Source organism: Gopherus flavomarginatus, chromosome 2 (assembly GCF_025201925.1).
Source record: "Gopherus flavomarginatus isolate rGopFla2 chromosome 2, rGopFla2.mat.asm, whole genome shotgun sequence".
NCBI lineage: Eukaryota > Metazoa > Chordata > Testudines > Testudinidae > Gopherus > Gopherus flavomarginatus.
In genome coordinates, this window is record NC_066618.1 from 291,783,307 (window position 1) to 291,803,968 (window position 20,662).

Consider the following 20,662-nt stretch of genomic DNA (forward strand, 5'->3'; position numbering starts at 1 on the left):
AATTTACCTAGATTTCAGTAAGGCGTTCGACACGGTTCCGCACGGGGAGCTGTTAGTTAAATTGGAAAAGCTGGGAGTGAATATGAAAGTTGTAAGGTGGATAAGGAACTGGTTAAAGGGGAGACTCCAGAGGGTCGTATTGAAAGGTGAACTGTCGGGCTGGAAGGAGGTCACCAGTGGAGTCCCTCAAGGATCGGTTTTGGGACCGATCTTATTTAACCTTTTTATTACTGACCTTGGCACAAAGAGCGGGAATGTGCTAATAAAGTTTGCGGATGACACGAAGCTGGGGGGTATTGCTAACACGGAGAAGGACAGGGATACTATTCAGGAAGATCTGAACCACCTTGTAAACTGGAGTAATAGAAATAGGATGAAATACAATAGTGAAAAGTGCAAGGGCATGCATTTAGGAATTAATAAGAATTTTGGATATACGTTGGGGGCGCATCAGTTGGAAGCGACGGAGGAGGAGAAGGACCTTGGGGTACTGGTTGATAGCAGGATGACTATGAGTCGCCAATGTGATACGGCTGTTAAAAAAGCAAATGCGATTTTGGGATGCATCAGGCAGGGTATTTCCTGCAAGGATAAGGATGTGTTAGTACCGTTATATAAGGCGTTGGTGAGACCCCATCTGGAATACTGTGTGCAGTTCTGGTGTCCCATGTTCAAGAAGGATGAATTCAAACTGGAACAGGTTCAGAGACGGGCTACAAGGATGATCCAAGGAATGGAAAAACTGCCTTATGAAAGGAGACTCAAAGAGCTTGGCTTGTTTAGCCTGGCCAAAAGAAGGCTGAGGGGGGATATGCTCGCTCTATATAAATATATCAAGGGGGTTAACGTTAGGGAGGGAGAGGAATTATTCAAGTTTAGTACTAATGTAGACACGAGGACAAATGGGTATAAACTGGATATTAGGAAGTTTAGACTTGAAATTAGACGAAGGTTTCTGACCATTAGGGGAGTGAAGTTCTGGAATAGCCTTCCGAGGGAAGTAGTAGGGGCAAAAGACTTTCCTGGCTTTAAGACAAAGCTTGATAAGTATATGGAGGGGATGTTATGATAGGATCGTTAATTTGGGCAATTGATCTTGAATTACCACCAGACAGGTCTGCTCAATGGTCTGCGGGGAGATGTTGGATGCGATGGGTACTGAGTTGCTGCAGAGAATTCCTTCTTGGGTGCTAGCTGGTGACTCTGGCCCACATGCTCAGGGTTTAGCTGATCGCCATATTTGGGGTCGGGAAGGAATTTTCCTCCAGGGCGGATTGGCAGGGGCCCTGGAGGTTTTTCGCCTTCCCCTGCAGCGTGGGGCACGGGTCGCTTGCTGTTGGTTTCTCTGCAGCTTGAGGTCTTCAAACCATTTTTGAGGATTTTCCTGGGATAGGGGTTGTTATAAAATTGGATGGGTGGGGTTCTGTGGCCTGCCTTGTGCAGGAGGTCAGACTAGATGATCAGATTGGTCCCTTCTGACCTATGAGTCTATGAGTCTATGAGAACAGCCTCCTGCTGCTATGATAGTCCAGAATCTACATTAGACATGAAATGAGCGGGTGTGGGGGAAGAAGAGGAGCTCAGCCTCCAGCTGCTATGATGAGGACGGTTACCAGTCCTATTGCACCATCTACCACGACTGAATCTCCAGGACACAAAGTTTAAAGAAGGGAATGACCGGGAGTCATTCCCATTTTTGCCCAGGAGCCCCCGGACGACCTCACCGAGGCCAGCCAGGAGCATTCACAGGATGACGATGTCATATTGTACCGTACCGTCTCCCACCGGGGAGGGGGGAGGATGCTGCTGTTTAGCGCTGCAGCACCCCGTCTACCAGCAGCATGCAGTAGACATATGGTGACATTGAAAAGAGGTGAGATAAGATTTTTCCACCTTTTCTTTGGAGGGGGTGTAAATTGACAACATACCCTGAACCACTGGCGACAATGCTTTTGACCCTTCAGGCATTGGAAGCTCAGCCAAGAATGCCAATGCTTTTCGGAGACTGCAGGAACTGTGGGATAGCTCGAGTCCTCAGTAACCCCTCCCTCCCTCCATGAGCGTCCATTTGATTCTTTGGCTTTCCATTACGCTTGTCACACAGCACTGTGTTGAGTCCCTGCCGTGGCCTCTATCTATCATAGCCTGGAGATTTTTTCAAATGCTTTGGCATTTTGTCTTCTGGAACGGAGCTCTGATAGAACAGATTTGTCTGCCATACAGCGATCAGATCCAGTATCTCCCGTACAGTCCATGCTGGAGCTCTTTTTGGATTTGGGACTGCATGGCCACCCATGCTGATCAGCGCTCCAAGCTGGGCAAACAGGAAACGAAATTCAAAAGTTCACAGGGCTTTTCCTGTCTACCTGGCTAGTGCATCTGAGTTCAGATCGCTTTTCAGAGCGGTCACAATGGTGCACTGTGGGATACCACCTGGAGGCCAATACCATCAAATTGCGGCCACACTAACCTTAATCCGACATGGCAATACCGATTTCAGCGCTACTCCCCTTGTCGGGGAGAAGTACAGAAATCGGTTTTAAGAGCCCTTTATATCGATATAAAGGGCTTCGTTGTGTGGACGGGTGCAGGGTTAAATCGGTTTAATGCTGCTAAATTCAGTATAAACGCGTAGAGTAGACCAGGCCTGAGAGTATAGTTCTAGAGCTCTTGAGGAAAAGCGTATGTAGCATTTCCTGTTCATCTGAGAGGTGAACAGATTCCACATGGGGAGTCCTCCACTGACCAAAGATGTTGTTCACTACTGAATGGTGCAATTTCCACTCATGATCAGTGGTGAAATGCCTGCTGAGGATGCCCACCAACACTATCTGAAAGTGACCTGCTGCCCACGTGATTTGATGCCTGATGCACAAATTCCTTATGGCAACCGCTTCTACACAGAGGATGGATCTTGCCCCTCACTGTTTGTTAATGTAGAAGAAGGCTGTCATATTGTTTGACATTACAAGGACATGGCTGGATCGAGTAAATTGCAGAAAAAACTAGGAAGCTTCTGCCTGAAGTTTCAAAAAGTTTGTGTGAAACCTGGCCTCTCAGAGAGTCCAAGTGCCCTGGTCCATATGGCTGTCCATGTGGGTTCCACAGTATAAAAGAGGAATCAATAATGATCATCTTGTCTGGCAAGGAGGGTGGGAAGGGGATGACCACACATAGCTGATGGGGATCTTTCCACCACGTTAGAGAAGACATTACTCTGGAAGGTATTCATGGTGTGTTTGGTTGGTGAATACACTGAAGTATGCCGACAGGCAACTTAGGAGGGAAAAAGACAAGTTCTGACTGGAGTTTGGGAGTTGTGCATAACTTGATCAGTCAGGTAGCTCACTATCAGAAGCCTGTTCCTTGGTAGATAAGCTCTCTCTGTGACTGAATCTAGGGTGGTCCCTAGGAAGTCTACAGTTTGCATCAGGGAGAGGATAGGCTTTCCAACTACATTCTTCCCTATTGACTTCTAGGGAATGTAGCATTATTCAGGTCAACTCACAGGCTCCTTGACATATCCTGGCAATGAGAAGCCAATAAACTGAGATGAGGAAGATTGAGAGGCAACAGTTTCATCATGAGCTGCTATTACCAAAAAGACCCTGGTAAAGACCCTGGGGGCAGTGACAAAGCTGAATGGGAGGACTCTGTATTGGAAATGGCCAGGATCCACTATGAATCTGAGAAAATGTCTGTGGGACCAATGAATATCCAAGTGAAGGCAAGTTTCCTTCATATCAACAGCTGTAAACCAAAATGTATTTTTCCAGGGATGGGATTATTGATGCCAGAATGACCATGCAAAATTTCAGCTTCCAAATAAAGTGGTTGAGATTGCAGAGATGAAGGACAGGTCTCCACCCTCCCTTCTTTTTGGGGACTAGGAAGCACATAGAGTAACAACCTTTTCCTTTGCTGGAGGAGGGATTCCACTTCCTACCTGAGAATCCCCTTGAGAGAATGATCCCTGAAGAGGGACAGGAATGAGGGTTTTTGTAGGAAGGAAGGACGGAAACTCAACCACTTAGCCGGATTGAATAATACCCACTTATCCATTATGTCAGCACTCCTGTTGTGGGAACAGTGTACTCAACGGCCCCCAAAGGATACACGCAGATCAGATAGTTGTGGTATCATTAAATTTTTGTAGCTCTCAAACTCCCGTAAAATATATTTTCTTGATGTAGATGTGGGAGGTGCAGGGAAACGAGACTTCTGTAGTCTTCTTACGAAGGTCATCTGCAGACCACTTGTGATAAACTGTTGAATTGGCAGTCTATATTTGGAAGGCTGGCTGCAATACTTCCTTTTTGGGGCAGACGTACATATTCCCAGGGAGTCAAATAAGTACTTTACAAATAAGTAAAGATTCATCTATCTTTTTACAGTTGCAGTGGGCTACATCAAAGGTCAAGCCCTCCACGGTGTTTTGGACTTTCCTGGGCAATCACAAAGAATGTGTTGAGAGTCATGGCTACATCACAATGGGCACTGACATCCAGTTAGATGTGTCTATTGCTTCAATTGTGATAGAAGTGCCAGCATACCCTCTTCAGTAAGAGCCTGGAATTGAGCTCTGTCTTGTTGTGGCATCAAGGGATCCCAGGGTCACAGTCTCCTAGTATAAGAGATAGACACATTTACAGTGGAATGGTCTGATGGAGACGTGGAAATAGAAGTGTCCTTCAAATTCAGAGCTGCAAACCAGTGCTATGTGGAAAGGGAGGGGATTATCAGAGACAAAACATGTGAAACTCATTCATAAGAAAGTTTCAAATTTAGTTTCCTGAGTTCCAATATGGGTTGAAGATCTCCAACCTTTTTCTGAATTAGATAGTACTTTCAGTAAAACCACTTTCTTCTGTAACCATTTGGTCTTCCTTATACAAGCAGGTATAAGGAAGACCACCTAGAATTTCAGCAAGGTTTCATAAAAGACAGATCCCAGAAAAGAAAAGGAAGAGGGGATTGGAAGGAGGAAGGGTTTTAAACTGTATGGCAGATCTGCTGCATATTATCTCTCAAGCTCACCAATCCAAGGTTATAGCTTGCTAGCTGTAAAAATAGTACGGTATAGGCTATCTCCAAATGGAGTTGGGAAAGGCAAAACAGGAATTGGCATACAATTCTGGGACCTCATGCCAAATATGAGGTAACGTGTGTGGTCCAGAAAATGACAATGCTGAGGTTTGTCTACCTCTGCTACAGGGTATAAAGGTTACCCTTCTCTGTTGATGACCCTGAAGGGGGTTTTGATATTGAAGGTAATTACATCTTTTCTCAAAGATGAGGGTGGATACCATCTTTGATATCAGATGCAAAAAGTCCCCAGAATGCCTCTTGGTCTTGGCTCCTGTAATAGTCCTTTTTGTTCCCTGGTTCTGCTGCCAGCCTGGGAGTGCATAGATTCAAAGACCGTCTCACCTATGGATTGGCTCCACTTATAGAGGCCATCACCAACAAGAAGTATCTGATTTTAGGATTCAATAGTCTGAAATCCTTCCTTGCAACCTTAAGACTTTTTAGAGCCTGGAACCATAACTAGTACTTTCTGCAAAGATTTTTCTTGCTTTTTGTCCCCAGTGGTAATCATGGCCAAAACCAATCTCTGCACACTCTTGGATCCCTGTAAAAGGTCAGAGCAGGGGAGTGGGAGGGGACTGCTAAATGCCTCCTGAAATAGAGCCTGAAGTTTGTTCTACCTCTCCTTTCTTGTCCTCAGAGTAAATACAGAGCATACGAAGCACCTTGATGCCTTAAGGTAACTAACATCCTCATCAGAAACCAGGCAGACCTATAGACAGCTCCTAAATCGTGGCTTATTGATCATTGGATCTGCCCTCTCAGAATTAAAGAGCCAGATTAACTATAACTTTGTTAACTAATAACATATATAATCATAAAAAAGACTAATTCTTAGGTAGTGTTAATGTAGTCACTAACTATACTAAAAGCTTATACTAAAACTAGCTAAAAAGCACCAATCAGGAAGACCTAGACCAAGGGGATCTGATAGAGGTCTATAAAATTTTGACTGGTGTGGAGAAAATGAACGAGGAAACGTTATTTACTCCTTCACATAACACAAGTACAAGGGATCACCCAATGAAATTTCCTGGACTGCACTTTTAAAACAAACAAAAGGAAGTACTGGTTGGGATGATTAGTTGGTGTTGGTCTATTCTGAGCAGGGGATTGAACAAGATGACCTCCAGAGGTCTCTTCCAACCCTAATATTCTATGACTTCATCCAATGCACAGTCAGTCTCTCGATCTCTTTGCTAGTGGCTGTTGTGAAGGCCAAAACTATTACAGGGTTCAAAAATGAACTTGATGCACCTAGCCTCCATTAACGTATCAAATGCCATTGGCCAGGGATCTAGCACCATGCTCTGAGCATTCCTAAGCTGAAGCTTGCAGTGGACAACAGGGGAATGGATCACTTGATGATTGCCTGTTCTGTTCATTCCCTCTGCATCAACTGGCATTGACCACTGTCAAAAGATAGGATACTGTGCTAAATGGACCATTGGTCTGATCGAGTCCAGCTGTTCTTACTGTGAACAATCGATAAGGAACTGAGGCAGCTGGAGTACCGCACCCCTTTTAAAGCCTCCGAGAATGTTTAGAAACTGGGAGGGGAGGGCAGAAGGAGGTGCACTTGCGCATTAATGGGCACTGCTATTAAGGTTGCACTCTATGGGTAGGAATATGCAGAGAACACTTGAACAAATATCTCTTCTTGCTACATTGTACAGTAGGTACCACACAAACATGCTACTGTACAAGAAAGAAAATTCTCCCATATTATCAAGCATTTATTAAAAGACACAGCCAACCAATCGGCTGGTTGGATTTTCCTTATAGGGAAAAAGTTACACAAAAAGGTTTACAAAAAGTATAAAGGCCAATTTAATAATCATGTCATGTCATTCAGCTTATAAAAACAGCTCAAATAACATTGAAAAAATTTTAACTCCTTCAAAAACAACTTATCTGAAACAATCAAATGATCTATGATGAACAGGCTAATGTAAAACTTACACAGGTAAAAAAATATTTTTAAGATAAACTATAAAATTATAGCTGCGTAATAATGACTGTGCTTGGAAACAAAGTTTTTATTTCTATGGCAGCTACAAACCCAGTATATGAGATGATGAAATTGAAAATTGGTGGAACAGCAGTCACATCCAGCACATGAGCCTCATCAGTAGCATAAAATCATAAAATCCGCATTCCATTCTGAAGGAGCTGACTGAGGAGATATCTGAGCCATTAATTATCTTTGAAAAGTCATGGAAGATGGGATAGATTCCAGAAGACTGGAAAAGGCCAAATATAGTGTCAATCTATAAAAAAGGCAATAAGGACAACCTAGAGAATGGACAATTTAATCTAAATCTGCTATGCTGTAGTTTGAACACATTGCTTCTTGCTCTGCCCTCTGTGGCAAGACAGAACAATTTTTCTCTATCTTTTTTATGGCAGCCTTTCAAGTATTTGAAGACCACTATCATGTCCCACTTAATCTCTTCTTTTCCAAACTAAACATACCCAGTCCTTCAGCCTTTGCTCATACGGCTTGCACTCCATACTTCGGTCATCTTTGTCACTCGCCTCTGGACTCTTTCCATACATCAGTGACCAAAACTGGACACAGTACCCCGGCTGAGGTCTAACCAGCACCAAGTAGAGCGGTACTATCTTTTCCCATGACTTGCATGCTATGCTTCCGTTAATGCAACCCAAAACTGCATTTGCTATTTTTTGCAACAGTATCTCATTGTTAACTCATGTTGAAGTTGTGATCCACCATAGCTCACAGATCCTTCTCAGTGGTGCTATTTGCCAAGCCAGTTTTCCCCCATTCTGTATTTGTGCATTTGGTCTTTCTTTCCAAAGCATAGCAGCTTACATTTTTCTTTTTTGAATTTCATTTTCCTGTACATAGCCAAGTGATCCAATTTATCAAGATCACTTTGAATTTTAGCTTTATCCTGCACAGTGTTTGAAACCCTCCCTAGCTTTGTGTCACCTGCAAATTTGATCAGAATGCTCTCTATTCCTACATCCAGGTCATTAATAAAGGAATCCCATCGGAGATCTTTCCCATCTAACATCATTCCATTAATACCTACTCTTTGTTTATGGCTGTTTATGTATCCACTTATGGTAGTTCTACCAAGCCAGCATTTCTCCAACTTACTTATGAGAATGTCATGTGGGACTGTCGAAAGTCTTAATAATATACCAGGATTTTAGCATGTCCACTGCATTCACCCATACATCAAACCAGTTACCTTGTTAAAAGAAGGAAATCAAGCTGGTTTGGCATTTGTTCTCAGAAAAGCCATGCTGATTGCTAGTGATCACTCCTTCATCCTCCAGGTATTTGCAAACTGAACATTTTATACATTGCTCTAGCAGTTCCCATGTATCGAGGACAGGCTGACTGGTCTATAGTTCCCTGGTTCCTCCTTTTTCCTCTCTTTAATGATTACAATAGCCCTTCTCCAGTCTTTCAGGACTTCTCCTGTCATCCATGAGTTTGCAAATAATATTGCAAGTGACTCCAAGATTTATTCTGCTAATTCCTCATTTCTAATACATTTTATTTAAGTATAGTTTGATGGGCTACTGACATTCCTAGATATGATCAGAATTTCATATTTATTGAACAAACAGAAGCAGTATTAGCAAAGACAAAGATGCTTCTTTCTAGAATTGCTGGCATCAGACTGAAGTGGATGGAGGAGTTGTTTCTGAAGCAATTTAGTTACACTAATGCAGAAACCAGCAGTCTGAGCCACAGAAACTTACCTTTGCTGAAGTCCTTCGGATCCAAAGACAGACTGTATCCAGGAAGTGTCTCCAAAAGCAGTTTGTAGCAGGCTCGCCAACCGGGCTCTGATATGGTAGGTGCCACACACTGCATTGCTGCTACACGCTTGAAGAACGCAGACTTTCGGTGAAATCCAATACGTTCATACAATTCAGAGAGAATGCTGTAACGCTGGATTTTTTCTTCTTCAGAAAGCTGAAATGTAAAAAAGAAGAGAAAAGAGAGTCAAGTACTTTTTACTATGCTAAAATGTTAAAAATGTAACAACTGAAAAATACATAGAAAATATATCAAAGACAACGAAGGAGCCAGCATTATAGACCCCAATGATCTTGCATATTATAAGCAAACAAGCAAATAATCTCTGGTCCTGGCCCTGGCCCTGTTAGCAGGTTTCTATATCTGCTCTAATGCCTGTGTCCTGAGTTTTACCAAGCCTTTACACTAGGACCTGCATTTTCTAACCCATTTTATATTATCTGCACTTTATATGACCTACGGTTTACATCACTGGACTGGGACTCAGGAGATGTGAGTTTTATTCCTGGCTTTGCAAGTCATTTGTCGCTCTGCGCCTCAGTTTCCCCATCTTTAAAATGGAGATGATACTCATCTCCTCTGTAAAGCTTTGGGACATACGGATGAAAAGCACATCATATTAAAAAGATGATATTGTAAGTTGCACTTCAGAATTCAATAGATTATGTATAAGTGAAATTTTTACAGCATTTTGTCATTTCAAAGGAACCCTAAGAAATTAATGACAATGAAAAATACCCTGATCTGGTTGAAATAAAAAGGGAATTTTAGCTTGAGAGAAGGTAATTGGCTAAATTAGAATTTGACTAGAAAAATCAAGATTGATGCTCCTAGCTTTGGGAAAAAATGCAAACGATAGCCCTGAAGTGAATAAACCATACAGTTAACAGCAGCCATCCAACTGGCATGTCAGGAATAATGCCCACAAGTAACAGGATGTTTGTTTTAAGTTTCATCTGAAAGACAAAGTCTCCAGTGGGATGATGTTTCTCAGGGTACGTCTACGCTACCTGCTGGATCGATCTATCAGGGATCGATTTATTGCATCTAGTGTAGACGCGGACAAATCATTATTATATTAAAGCACACTAAGGAACATTACAAAGAGATTACTCACTACAATATATACTACTGTAATGTATATTATATAAATTACTCACACGACAAAGAATGCCTAGAAAGCCACCAATATTTAGACATTACATAAAAATCAAAAATAGCTAAAAATAAAAACTTCAAAAAATGAAACTGATAAACCAAAAAAAGCTGAAGCCCTAATTATATTCATGCATGTGGAACTCTAGTATCAAGAATGCACATTTCTTGCAGATTTTACCACCTTGTAAATTTCCAAGCCTTTTTCAATAGACTAACGAATTCAGAAAAAAGGACAACAGTCATCCCAGCTTAATCCTTCTTTGATTTTACAAATTTCTAAGTACAATGTAAATATTAATCCTCATGCTTCTGCACAAAAGCCCACTCGAGTCAGGAAACGGACAGTGAAAAGCTTAATCTTGATAGGTATCAAATAGTATGAAAGAACAAACTTGATCAAAACATAAGTTTTCTCTAGTTTATACCAAAGTGAAGCAGCGGTGTGATATCCATTTTAAGCTCACTATTTCTCTCTTGTTTAACTGTAAAGCAAACATTGAAGTTAAATAGAGAAAAAAGTATCTTGTTCTGGAAAAGTCAGAGGCTGTTAGAGAATATTTCAGTTCTGTAATATCCTAGTAACAAGCAATAAGTTCTGATGCAGTGGGTATTCACCCACGAAAGCTTATGCTCCAATACGTCTGTTAGTCTATAAGGTGCCACAACACTCTCTGTTGCTTTTTAAAGTTCTTGCTGTGTATCACTGCTGACAGCTACTGCACAATATATAGCCTGGGCAAACAACCCATAATACACAACTTTAAATCACTGACAACTATCATAAAAAAAGTATGTTTGATAACTTTAAAGGTATGACTGCAACTTCACTCAAAAAAGTCACTAATATACAAAGGAAAAAACTAGTGTTTAAGTAACTCTTGCTCCAGGATTGAGACTATCTAATGGCAAAGAGTATAGGAGTTCAATGAGAAACATCTGTCACTACCTAATTTGGGCAGTCTAAGTTTAGAGCCCAGCAGTGCTTCTCAGATGAGCCAACCAACAAACCATCTCTCCCTCTCTCCAAGAGCCAAGTGCCAATGCTTCAAATTCAAACCCCCTAAAGTTCCAAACAAGCAGTCTGGGTAGAGCTTTTGTCCAGAAGTCCAAGCTTCTATGTCTCCATGTACCCAGTGGCAGGTGTTCTTTGAGGTCTTCGTCCCGTAACTTACCCCATCATACAATTATGCTTAATATTTATCCTAAGACAGTATCTTATAACAATTTTCATATCAACTTAGCTCTTTTTCCACAACCTCAAAGGAAGATTCTAGTCATAACATGTGTGATACTTGAGACAAGAACTAGTCATAACATGTGTGATACTAGACAAGAACACAGGTGCTATAAATGAATTTTCAAAACAATATTTAGATGCATCTGGCAGTGTCTCTTGTTCATTGGAACTGATATCAGAGGAAGACAAAAGAATTATAATGCATCTAGCCATCTGTGCAACATATAAAGGATATGGTAGGCCACCTATTTCTAATCTGAAGATTGTTAAAGCAAAAGTGAGGAGAACAATACAATGACAGAAGATTCAAGCCTAGGGAAAATCCATCCAGAGCCAAGGTGTATTGCTCCAAATACCTGCAGAAGAGAGCTGGTAGAGCTTGGCATTGTCATTTGAGACAAAAATCTACAGCCACAATGCCTCACTCTTCCAATTTAACACATCTATCTTTAGTAATAATTACAATTTAATCTATTTTTCATATATTTTAAGGCCAGAAAAAACTGCTATCTAGTCTAACCTCCTACACAACACAAGCCAAAGAATTTCACCTAGTGATTTATGCCACAACTTCTTGTTGAACTAGAGCATATCTTTTAGTAAGACATCCATCTTTATTTTAAAAAAGACTTCAAGTGATGGAGATTGCACCACTTGCCATGGTAAATTGTTCTAATGGTTAATTATCCTCATTGTTTAAAAAAAAATTGCCTTAGTCTAAATTTCTAGTTTCAACTTTTAGTCACTGGATCTTGTCATGCTTCCCTTCCTAGATTGAAGAGCTCTGCACCAGTAGAAACCTTTACTCCAGCACATACTTTTACATCTTTGTTATACATTTTCTAAACACAGAGGAACATACAATTTGGGAACCATTCTCCAGAAGAAATTTTTCCATTCAGCCACTTGTTTGGTAGTTCAGAGGACTCAGAATGTGGAGCATTGAGACAACAAATTGGCCTCTGCCCACTTGAGAAGCAAAAATGAGTCAGTGCTTTGATCTCTAAACCTATTCCCTCCACTAGTACAGTAATAGAGATTCACCTAGTCAGATGTCCTCCAGGGAAGAACCATACATCCCTTCTGCAAGTGACAGCTGAATGAAGTGATCATTGCCATTGTACCAACCTATTAAGGATGTGTTTTCTACACAACTGCAGGCTGGAAGTGCCAAGTGTGAATCATTCCACAAGTTCCAGGACATATTCATAGAATAACTTCTCTTTCAAGGATCACATTGTCTTGAGTTGACAAATGTTCAGTTGAGGCTCACCATAAGACCCTCCCCATATGAAAGACTTATTCATGTAATGTAATATATTTTTATGCTGGGCTTTGAGTCTGGTTTTCAGTGGTTTGAATTTTTTTAAACAAAATGTATCGTATTGTACATATAACGTTCATATCTCACATAACAGATGCAGCTGAGGAATAATAGGTATGATACAACTGATAGTGTGGCCAATTTTCTCTAGCATAGCTTTCCAATAAGACCTTTGACAGCTGGGCATCCCTAAGACACTTTTATTCTTCACTTCAAGAGTATGACCAATAGTCTTCAATCTCACACACCAAGCCTCTACATTTAGATGGAGTTGTTAGTGTTTCTAACATGCTTTGAGATCATGGGATGTAAGGTGCTAAAGAGGTGTAAAGCATTAGTTTCAAGACAGAATAGTAAAATAAGGTTCCTAAATTCAAGGATTTTTCACCCCTTAATGATTTTTTCATTCTGAGTTTAAAAAAATCAACAGTTTATACACTCACCTGACGAAGGTTGATATAAACTGCATTCTGAAGAAACTCAGAAGCTTCCATGCTTCTTTTCTGTATTGCTAGGACTCTCACTGCCTTCACACAGGCTTCCAACTCAATCACACCAGCATTTTTATACTTGAAAAGAGGAAAGAAAAATAACCGAAGTGCCTTAATATACAAGCATGCCTCTCTTTGTCAGGCTTGAAAAATGTTTCTGTGCATGCAATTCACATTTCATTCTTTTCACTTCACCAAAATCCATACAATTACCTCTGAACACTAATGATTACATTGTTGGATTAGCGACTTATGATGCACACTAATGAACAACAATCCATCCTTGAACTGCTAACGTCAGCTTCATCCTCAGTGTAATTTTTACTACCTGTGTATAACAGTTTTCTTTGTTTGGAGATTCTTCTTTCATTGCAAACATGACATTAAAATCCATAATTTTAGAAACTTGGTTTCAGAACAATGCAAAATAAATGTTTTGAAGCTTAAAGAAGGGGATGACAGAACTGAACAAAACGTTAAAATACAGCTAGGCACTGTTATGTAATACCATGAAATGTACCCGTTGTACAGATAAGGATACCCAGTTACGCTGATGTAAAAGGGAATTTATAATACAAAAGGTTTTTCACTCTAAACAGAAGTTTACAGCTACCTAACACCATATGCTTTGAGAATGCAGTTTAGACACAGAAATCTGGAAAAAGGGTCCAGTATGGCTGATGGCTTTAAAAGTTCCTTTTAGTCTCCATTTAAGGATCAAATAAAATAATATTTGCCTTTACTGTTTCTTCAGGTCCCCCCACCTCCTTCTTCACACGCTCCTGAGACTAATGTTCTAAATATTTCATTCCAGGAAAGGTACCATTAGTTGCAAACCCTTCAATAAACTCAGGACACCTCTCAAAGATTGCTCCAGCATACATATGTTAGTCAGCTTACACAGTAACATGTCAATGATAGACATACACATGAATATTCAAAAGTATAACTGTACCCACCATTTAACAGAGAACTTTCCCAAAATAACTAGCATTAATTAGTATATATATTTTAAAGTGCTTTTGTTAATCTACAGGCCTTACAGTCTAAAGGCACAAGTGGTGCAGTACAAAGTACAACTCAACAGAACACCATAGTTTGAGGTTGGTCCCTTGTAGTGTGAAGGCTTAACCAGAATTCTGAAATAGCCAGATCCCCTATCAGAGAGCAGACTCTGTATGCCCTCTGTGTGCTGTACGGTTAGAAGTTACTCATGTTTCTTACAACATTATTGTACCCTTACACAAATGAAAAGATACGCCAACATTTATATGTACTTTATAAGGTAGGTGATCTTTAACACCAACTAAAAATGCATTGACAGTACACTGGAATGATGCATGTATGGAAGTTTTTCATAATGTACGTAAGGTTACCTTGCTGTAGTAAGAAATGGCCTCTTTATATTTATCTATGATGTCTTCAGGGCCAAGGCAGTTCTTGGCACGTCCTATTTCAGCACTGGTATCTGCATTTATACCATTTGAAGTGAGGGCACCTACAGTGGAACAGAGTAAGGAAGGAGCCGGAAGCTTCTGGTTAAAAATTAAACATATCTAATAAGCTAGAATACAAAATAGGTTTCAGTGAAGTGTACATAATGAATAAATAAAGGAGCGATGTCCTGGCTGAGTGACAAATGACTGCAGAATATTATGCCTTACTAAAATGAACTAAATTAATTCAATCATAAAAAAGGCAAACAGGAGATATAGCTATTTGGTTATGAAAGAACATTCAATATATAAATTTATAGTCTCCTATACCTACCTCAATGTTCAGACTTCATTTAAAAAAAAGGTTTTATTTCAAGAATTAAATAACCATAGCCCATTCAAAATTATACAATTTAACTTTGAGAAGCTTCACATTTGTACTATTTATGTTTTAATTTTAAATTTTATATTTTTAAAGATTTAGTGAACAATTATACATAACAAATTTCATAAATTTTACCAGTCAGAATCACTATCAAAACACTTCGAAATCCTTTAAAATGAACTTCTCTTTCATATATCCATCCTCAGAAAACCATACGAATACAAATAAGCCTTGCAGCAGTCCTAAAAGGTCATCAAATCTGAGCCTATCATACCAACTATATAGGAAGCAAGTTCACATCCTGAAGACTCCCTAACCAAATTACATATTGTAACCAGCGCCCTCCAACTCTGATTTCCCTCCAAGCCTGTTTAATCACTAACCCCTGTTATTCCCCTTTGCTTAATCTCTTTCCCAAAATAAAAAAATTAAAATAAAAGGATTGTGTCAAAGAAGGGAAAATTTAAGCAATGAGACATGTGCCCATTACCACCTTAATTCCTTTGCTTGTATGTTTATCCTTGTCCATTTGTGTTTTGTCTTTTTAAGTTGCAAGCTCTTCAAGGAACGGGACCATATAGCCCATGGGTTTAGAGTCTAGCACAATAGGGCCCAAATCCTGATTGGGTCCTTTGGAGGCTCCCACAACAAACAATAACTATTGTCCTTGCTAAGAATTCAAAGAAGCTCTTCCTATTATTTAGAGTAAACTATGGACCTGAATAATGAAACTATCATTACAATTGGAATATTGAGCAATTTTCCAAGTTTTTATTTTAGAAGTTATATCTAAGTACAACAGAATTTTATTGTATAAATCCATTCAGCACATATTTAACATTGTTTTTTTTTCATTCAACATGATACTAGTATATATGATACTATATTTATCAGATAGGAACATATAGCTCTGGAGAGTTTTATTCATGTTTTATAGCTCCAGATCCATTTATTAGAAATGTCATTCTATACAGAAGTCAGTGATAAGAAGCGATACAGATTTACTATTTTGAAAATCTAAAAGCTGAAATGACAATTTCTGTAAAGTCTTTTTTAACAGGATGCTTTCACAACTGTCAGTTTAGAAAACAGAATTATAACTTCTTTATATAAATGTGCATGATTATTCAAAGGTTATACTGTATGTACGATATATCAATAGCGATTCAGGCGTAAGTGCTCTTAACATTTAGCAGTGGACTAAATTTTGGTTCCAATGATATTTATTGGCCTACCATGAAACATTCGAGTATTTTTCAAGTCAAATATTACATAAAACAAACAGCCTAAAACCAGAAGGAAATGTTAACAAGCTAGATTGAGGAACGGAACCTCACACAAAAATCTAGTATATAGTCTCAGTGTGAAACCATCCTGAACAAACAAATTGTGTTAAGTTTTTAATAAATTGTTCAGAATTCTGAAGATCTAATACAATGATGGTAGTTCATGCCCACGTAAAATATTTATTTTATGTCTACACATTCTACACACTATGTGTTTCATTTATCAATTACTGGCCTCCATGTAACAATTCCTTCACCATTAAGAGTCAATATTGGATCTATGTATGTTTCACACTGGATATTATTGAATACTTGGTCTAAGATGGAAGTGACAGAAGAACCATCCATTACACATAATGATAGGACTATGACTACTTTGCATCCCCCATTAGTAACCAGTGGGCAATCTTAACTAATTCATCAATTCTCACATCTTTATTAAATATTGTACATCAAGTTCAGAGTATGATTTGTTTTGATAAGATATTGATATTCACAGACCTATACTCCAACTTATTCAACCAATAAAATATCAGAATATTGTGCAAAATTATACTGAAGGGATATGTTTCATAAGAGACCTATTTTGATATAGATGATGATTCAACAATACAGTACTGTTGCAAAAAAGCAAACAAACAATCTTGGGGTTGGTCTACACTGGGGGAGGGTGTCGATCTAAGATACGCAACTTCAGCTACGTGAATAGCGTAGCTGAAGTCGAAGTATCTTAGATCGATTTACCTCGGATCCTCACAGGGCGGGATTGATGTCCGCAGCTCCCCCATCTATTCCGCTACCACCGCTCGCTCTGGTGGAGTTCCGGAGTCGATGGGGAGCGCGTTCGGGGATCAATATATCGCGTCTAGATGAGACGTGATATAATCGATCCCCAACCACCAATAGGGCGAGTAGTCTGGACGTACCCTTGGATGTATTAGCAGGAGTGTTGTAAGCAAGACACAAGCAGTAATTCTTCCAGTCTTCTCCAGTCTTCTTCCAGTTCTGGGCACCACACTTGAGGAAAATTGTGGACAAACTGGAGAAAGTCCAGAGGAGAGCAACAAATAGATTAAAGGTCTAGAAAACATGATGAGAAAAGATTGAAAAAATTGGGTTTGTTTAGTCTGGAAAAGAAGACTGAGGAAGGACATGATGATAACCTTCAAGTATGTAAAAGGCTCTTATAAAGAGGAAGGTGATAAATGGTTATCCTAAATCACTAAGGACAGGACAAGAAGTAATGGACTTAAATTGCACCAAGGGAGATTTAGGTTAGATAGTAGCAAAAACTTAACTGTAGGGTAGTTAAGCCAAGGAACAAATTACCTGTGGAATCTCTGTCACTGGAGGTTTTTAAGAACAGGTTAGACAAACATCTGTCAGAGATGGTAGAAGATAATACTGGGTCCTACATCAATCCAGAAGACTGGAGTAGATGACCTATCAAGGTTCCTACATTTCTATGATTCTATATACTTGGGGAAAATCAATATTGTAAAAATAGAGATGTTAAAGCTAAAACAGTCTTCTTCTGGACTTCTATGGTAGTAACTGAGAAAAGAGTGAGCAGCAGATTTCAAGTCACTGTCAGGCTAGCCTAAACTGACACAATTTAAAAGAAACCACATAGGGAGCACAAAAAACACTTTTTTTTTTTTTTAAAGCTCTGCTCAGTCTTCTGCTATTTAGTCAGATTCATCTCTCCTTGTGTTAGAACTGTGATTCTACAATCTGCATTCAATGGTTTAATTTGTGCTGTTAAAGGATGAGCCCATGAGAGAAATGTTCTGAATAAAAGACTGCCTTGATAAGAAAATAGGGAAATACAGATTCCAAATTACCTGAAATTTAAAAAAAAAAAAAGCTCATTTACTAGATGCAGCCACAGATGGTTATGAATGAAGTTATGAAGAGAATAAAGCCTTAAAGCCAATAGAGATATCAGAACAGAAAAGGATTAGGAATATAAAGATTAAACCACCACAAAATATCACCAGAATACAATAGTGTTTATAACAGAATGGCTGACAGTCTCTAGGATCTCTGAAATTTCTTCAAGTTAATGAATTGAAGGAGATTCAGAAGCTCACTTTCAAAAAAATCGGAGACACAGTCAGCAATCTTGATGGGATTATATGTCTTACTTCAAAATGAAGGAATAAATGCTCGGAACTGTAAGAAAAATCTCATTTTCTTCCAGTAATCTAAAATTATGTACATGGATTTTTAAAAGGGCTAGAGTCTTAAGTAATATGAATTGTATCTTGCCTCTGTCTATTGTTATATATGTATATGTAGAAAAAGAATAAAATCTTGTTCTTCAAGGTTAAACACCGCATATAAACTATTTAGACGCATTATAGCAAATGTTTGCTTTCCCCCAAAGCATAAATCAAGTATTGATCACTAGCAGTGACAGGATACGAGACTTAAACAATTGGTCTGACCCATTGCAGCATCTCTTATGTTCCAGGCAATGCACCCACGTTATCTAAGTCATCTGGCTAAATCACTCATTTCATGAAGACATAATAAGATTCTACCTGCCTTTTTAGGGTTTAAGTACAGAAAAGGGCAAAATGATTAGGCGTATGAAACAGCTTCCATATGAAAAAAGATTAAAACAACAGACTTTTCAGCTTGGAAAAGAGACAACTAATGGGAGATATGATAGAGGTCTATAAAATTATGACTGGTGTGGAGAAAGTAAATATGGAAGTGTTATTTACTCCTCCTCCTCACACATGAGCTAGGGATCACCAAATGAAATTAACAGGCAGCAAGTTTAAAACAAAACAAAAAACAAAAAACAAAAAAAAAGTGTATTTCTTCACACAATGCACAGTCAACCTGTGGAACTCTCTGCCAGAGGATGTTGCGAAGGCCAAGATTAACAGAGTTCAAAAAAGAACGAGGTAATTCATGGAAGACAAGTCTATCAAAGGCTATTAGCCAGGATGGGCAGGGATGGTGTCCTTAGCCTCTGTTTGCCAGAAACTGGGAATTGGCAACAGGAGATGGATCACTTGATGATTTCCTGTTCTGTTCATTCCCTCTGAAGCACCTGGCACTGGAAGATAGGATACTGGGCTAGATGGACCTTTGGTCTGATCCAGTATGGCCATTCTTATGTTCTTCTCTCAAAAGAGATCACACATTGCTTTCCTTCATTCCAGTCAAATTTACACTTTCCCGAAACAGAGTAACAGAGGTTGAATTGGACATGTAGGATCCTCCATAAGAAGCTGTACAGCTTAAGTTACTGCAAACAACTTGGCTTCCACAAGCCATGAGGAAAAAAAAGCAGAAGTAGCACTCTCCCCTTTTATGCCTCCAAGCTTAATCCATGGGTACAGGCTCCCCTCCAACTGCAGAATTGGAGGAGAAAATGGGGGTCTTACACTTTTACATCAATTGCTTTTGTGAGAAAGCTTATTTAATAGAAGCTATTGAAGAATCCCTAAACCAAAACATGAACACTGTTTAGACATCTACAAAGCAGCGCTAACATCATATAGGAACAAATACAACACTGTTCATATGAAAACTAGTGGACAATTTTTCATTTTATTCTAAGCAACTGGGCCATGAGCAGCTGTCATGAATATAGAGAAATGTGATCTTCACTTAAATATAAAACTTCAAACAGTGAAACTATTTTAAATGGTCATTTAAGGTGATCCATTTGACAGTTTCGCTGTATCTTTTTTTTTAGGAAAGTAACAACAGCCTTTATAATCTGTATTCTTTTTAAAACAAAGGTACATTCCTACTGTCATTTCTACATAAAACAGCCCTTTTTCAGTTTATTTTGGATATCTTCATTTTAATACAATTGTTCCCAGAAAAAAAAAAACTTATTTGCATATGAAAAACTGAAATACGTTGCTAAGGTGTTTCATGTTACATTAACTGAGGGCAAGGAAAATTATGAAATTATAATTAACTATATCTAAAAGAAGCAATTAACCCTTTTGTTGCAAAGTGCCACAGAGCACCAAGGTATAAGTATTTTTTCATTAGTGCTTATGCAACAAACTGCCTTTAGGGTCTGCTGCAAGTCTCATTTCTTCAACTTGTCTGTTCTGAATCATATTTGCCGCACACCCACTCTTATACCTGTTCATTTTTTGTTCTTCTATTCATATTGCTAAATGGGATAAGACCTCACTGAAATGGGTTGGGTGGCTTGCATCACAGCTTTTGGGTTTGTCATAGTGACAGATGTTTTGATAGTGTCCAGGTGAATACTGTATTTACATCTTAATGCATTCTATTTGGTTTTTATTGTCTGATACTCAGATGTCTCACGAGACACCTTGCGAATGGACTAAATAAATGAATCCCACATCACATAATTTTGGTCTAATAAACACAAGTTACAATTTGTAAATCATCTTTTGTCATCAACAGCCTTTGGTGGTAAACTGAATGCTGCTTCAGAGTTTGAGC

The 20,662-nt window shown here is 39.1% G+C and overlaps 1 protein-coding gene across 7 annotated transcripts in view; it reads right to left on the reverse strand.

Annotated features, from left to right (window-relative positions):
* The window catches only part of TRAPPC9 (trafficking protein particle complex subunit 9), an 840,301-nt gene that overhangs the window by 782,953 nt on the left and 36,686 nt on the right, over positions 1-20,662 (reverse strand). For all 7 annotated transcript variants that reach the window (XM_050940629.1, XM_050940628.1, XM_050940630.1 and 4 more), the window contains exons 6-8: positions 14,477-14,598; positions 13,053-13,178; positions 8,830-9,046 (exon numbers count right to left, since the gene is read on the reverse strand). In XM_050940629.1, the coding sequence (XP_050796586.1) occupies positions 8,830-9,046; positions 13,053-13,178; positions 14,477-14,598 (465 nt within the window). The remainder of the gene's footprint in view (positions 1-8,829; positions 9,047-13,052; positions 13,179-14,476; positions 14,599-20,662) is intronic.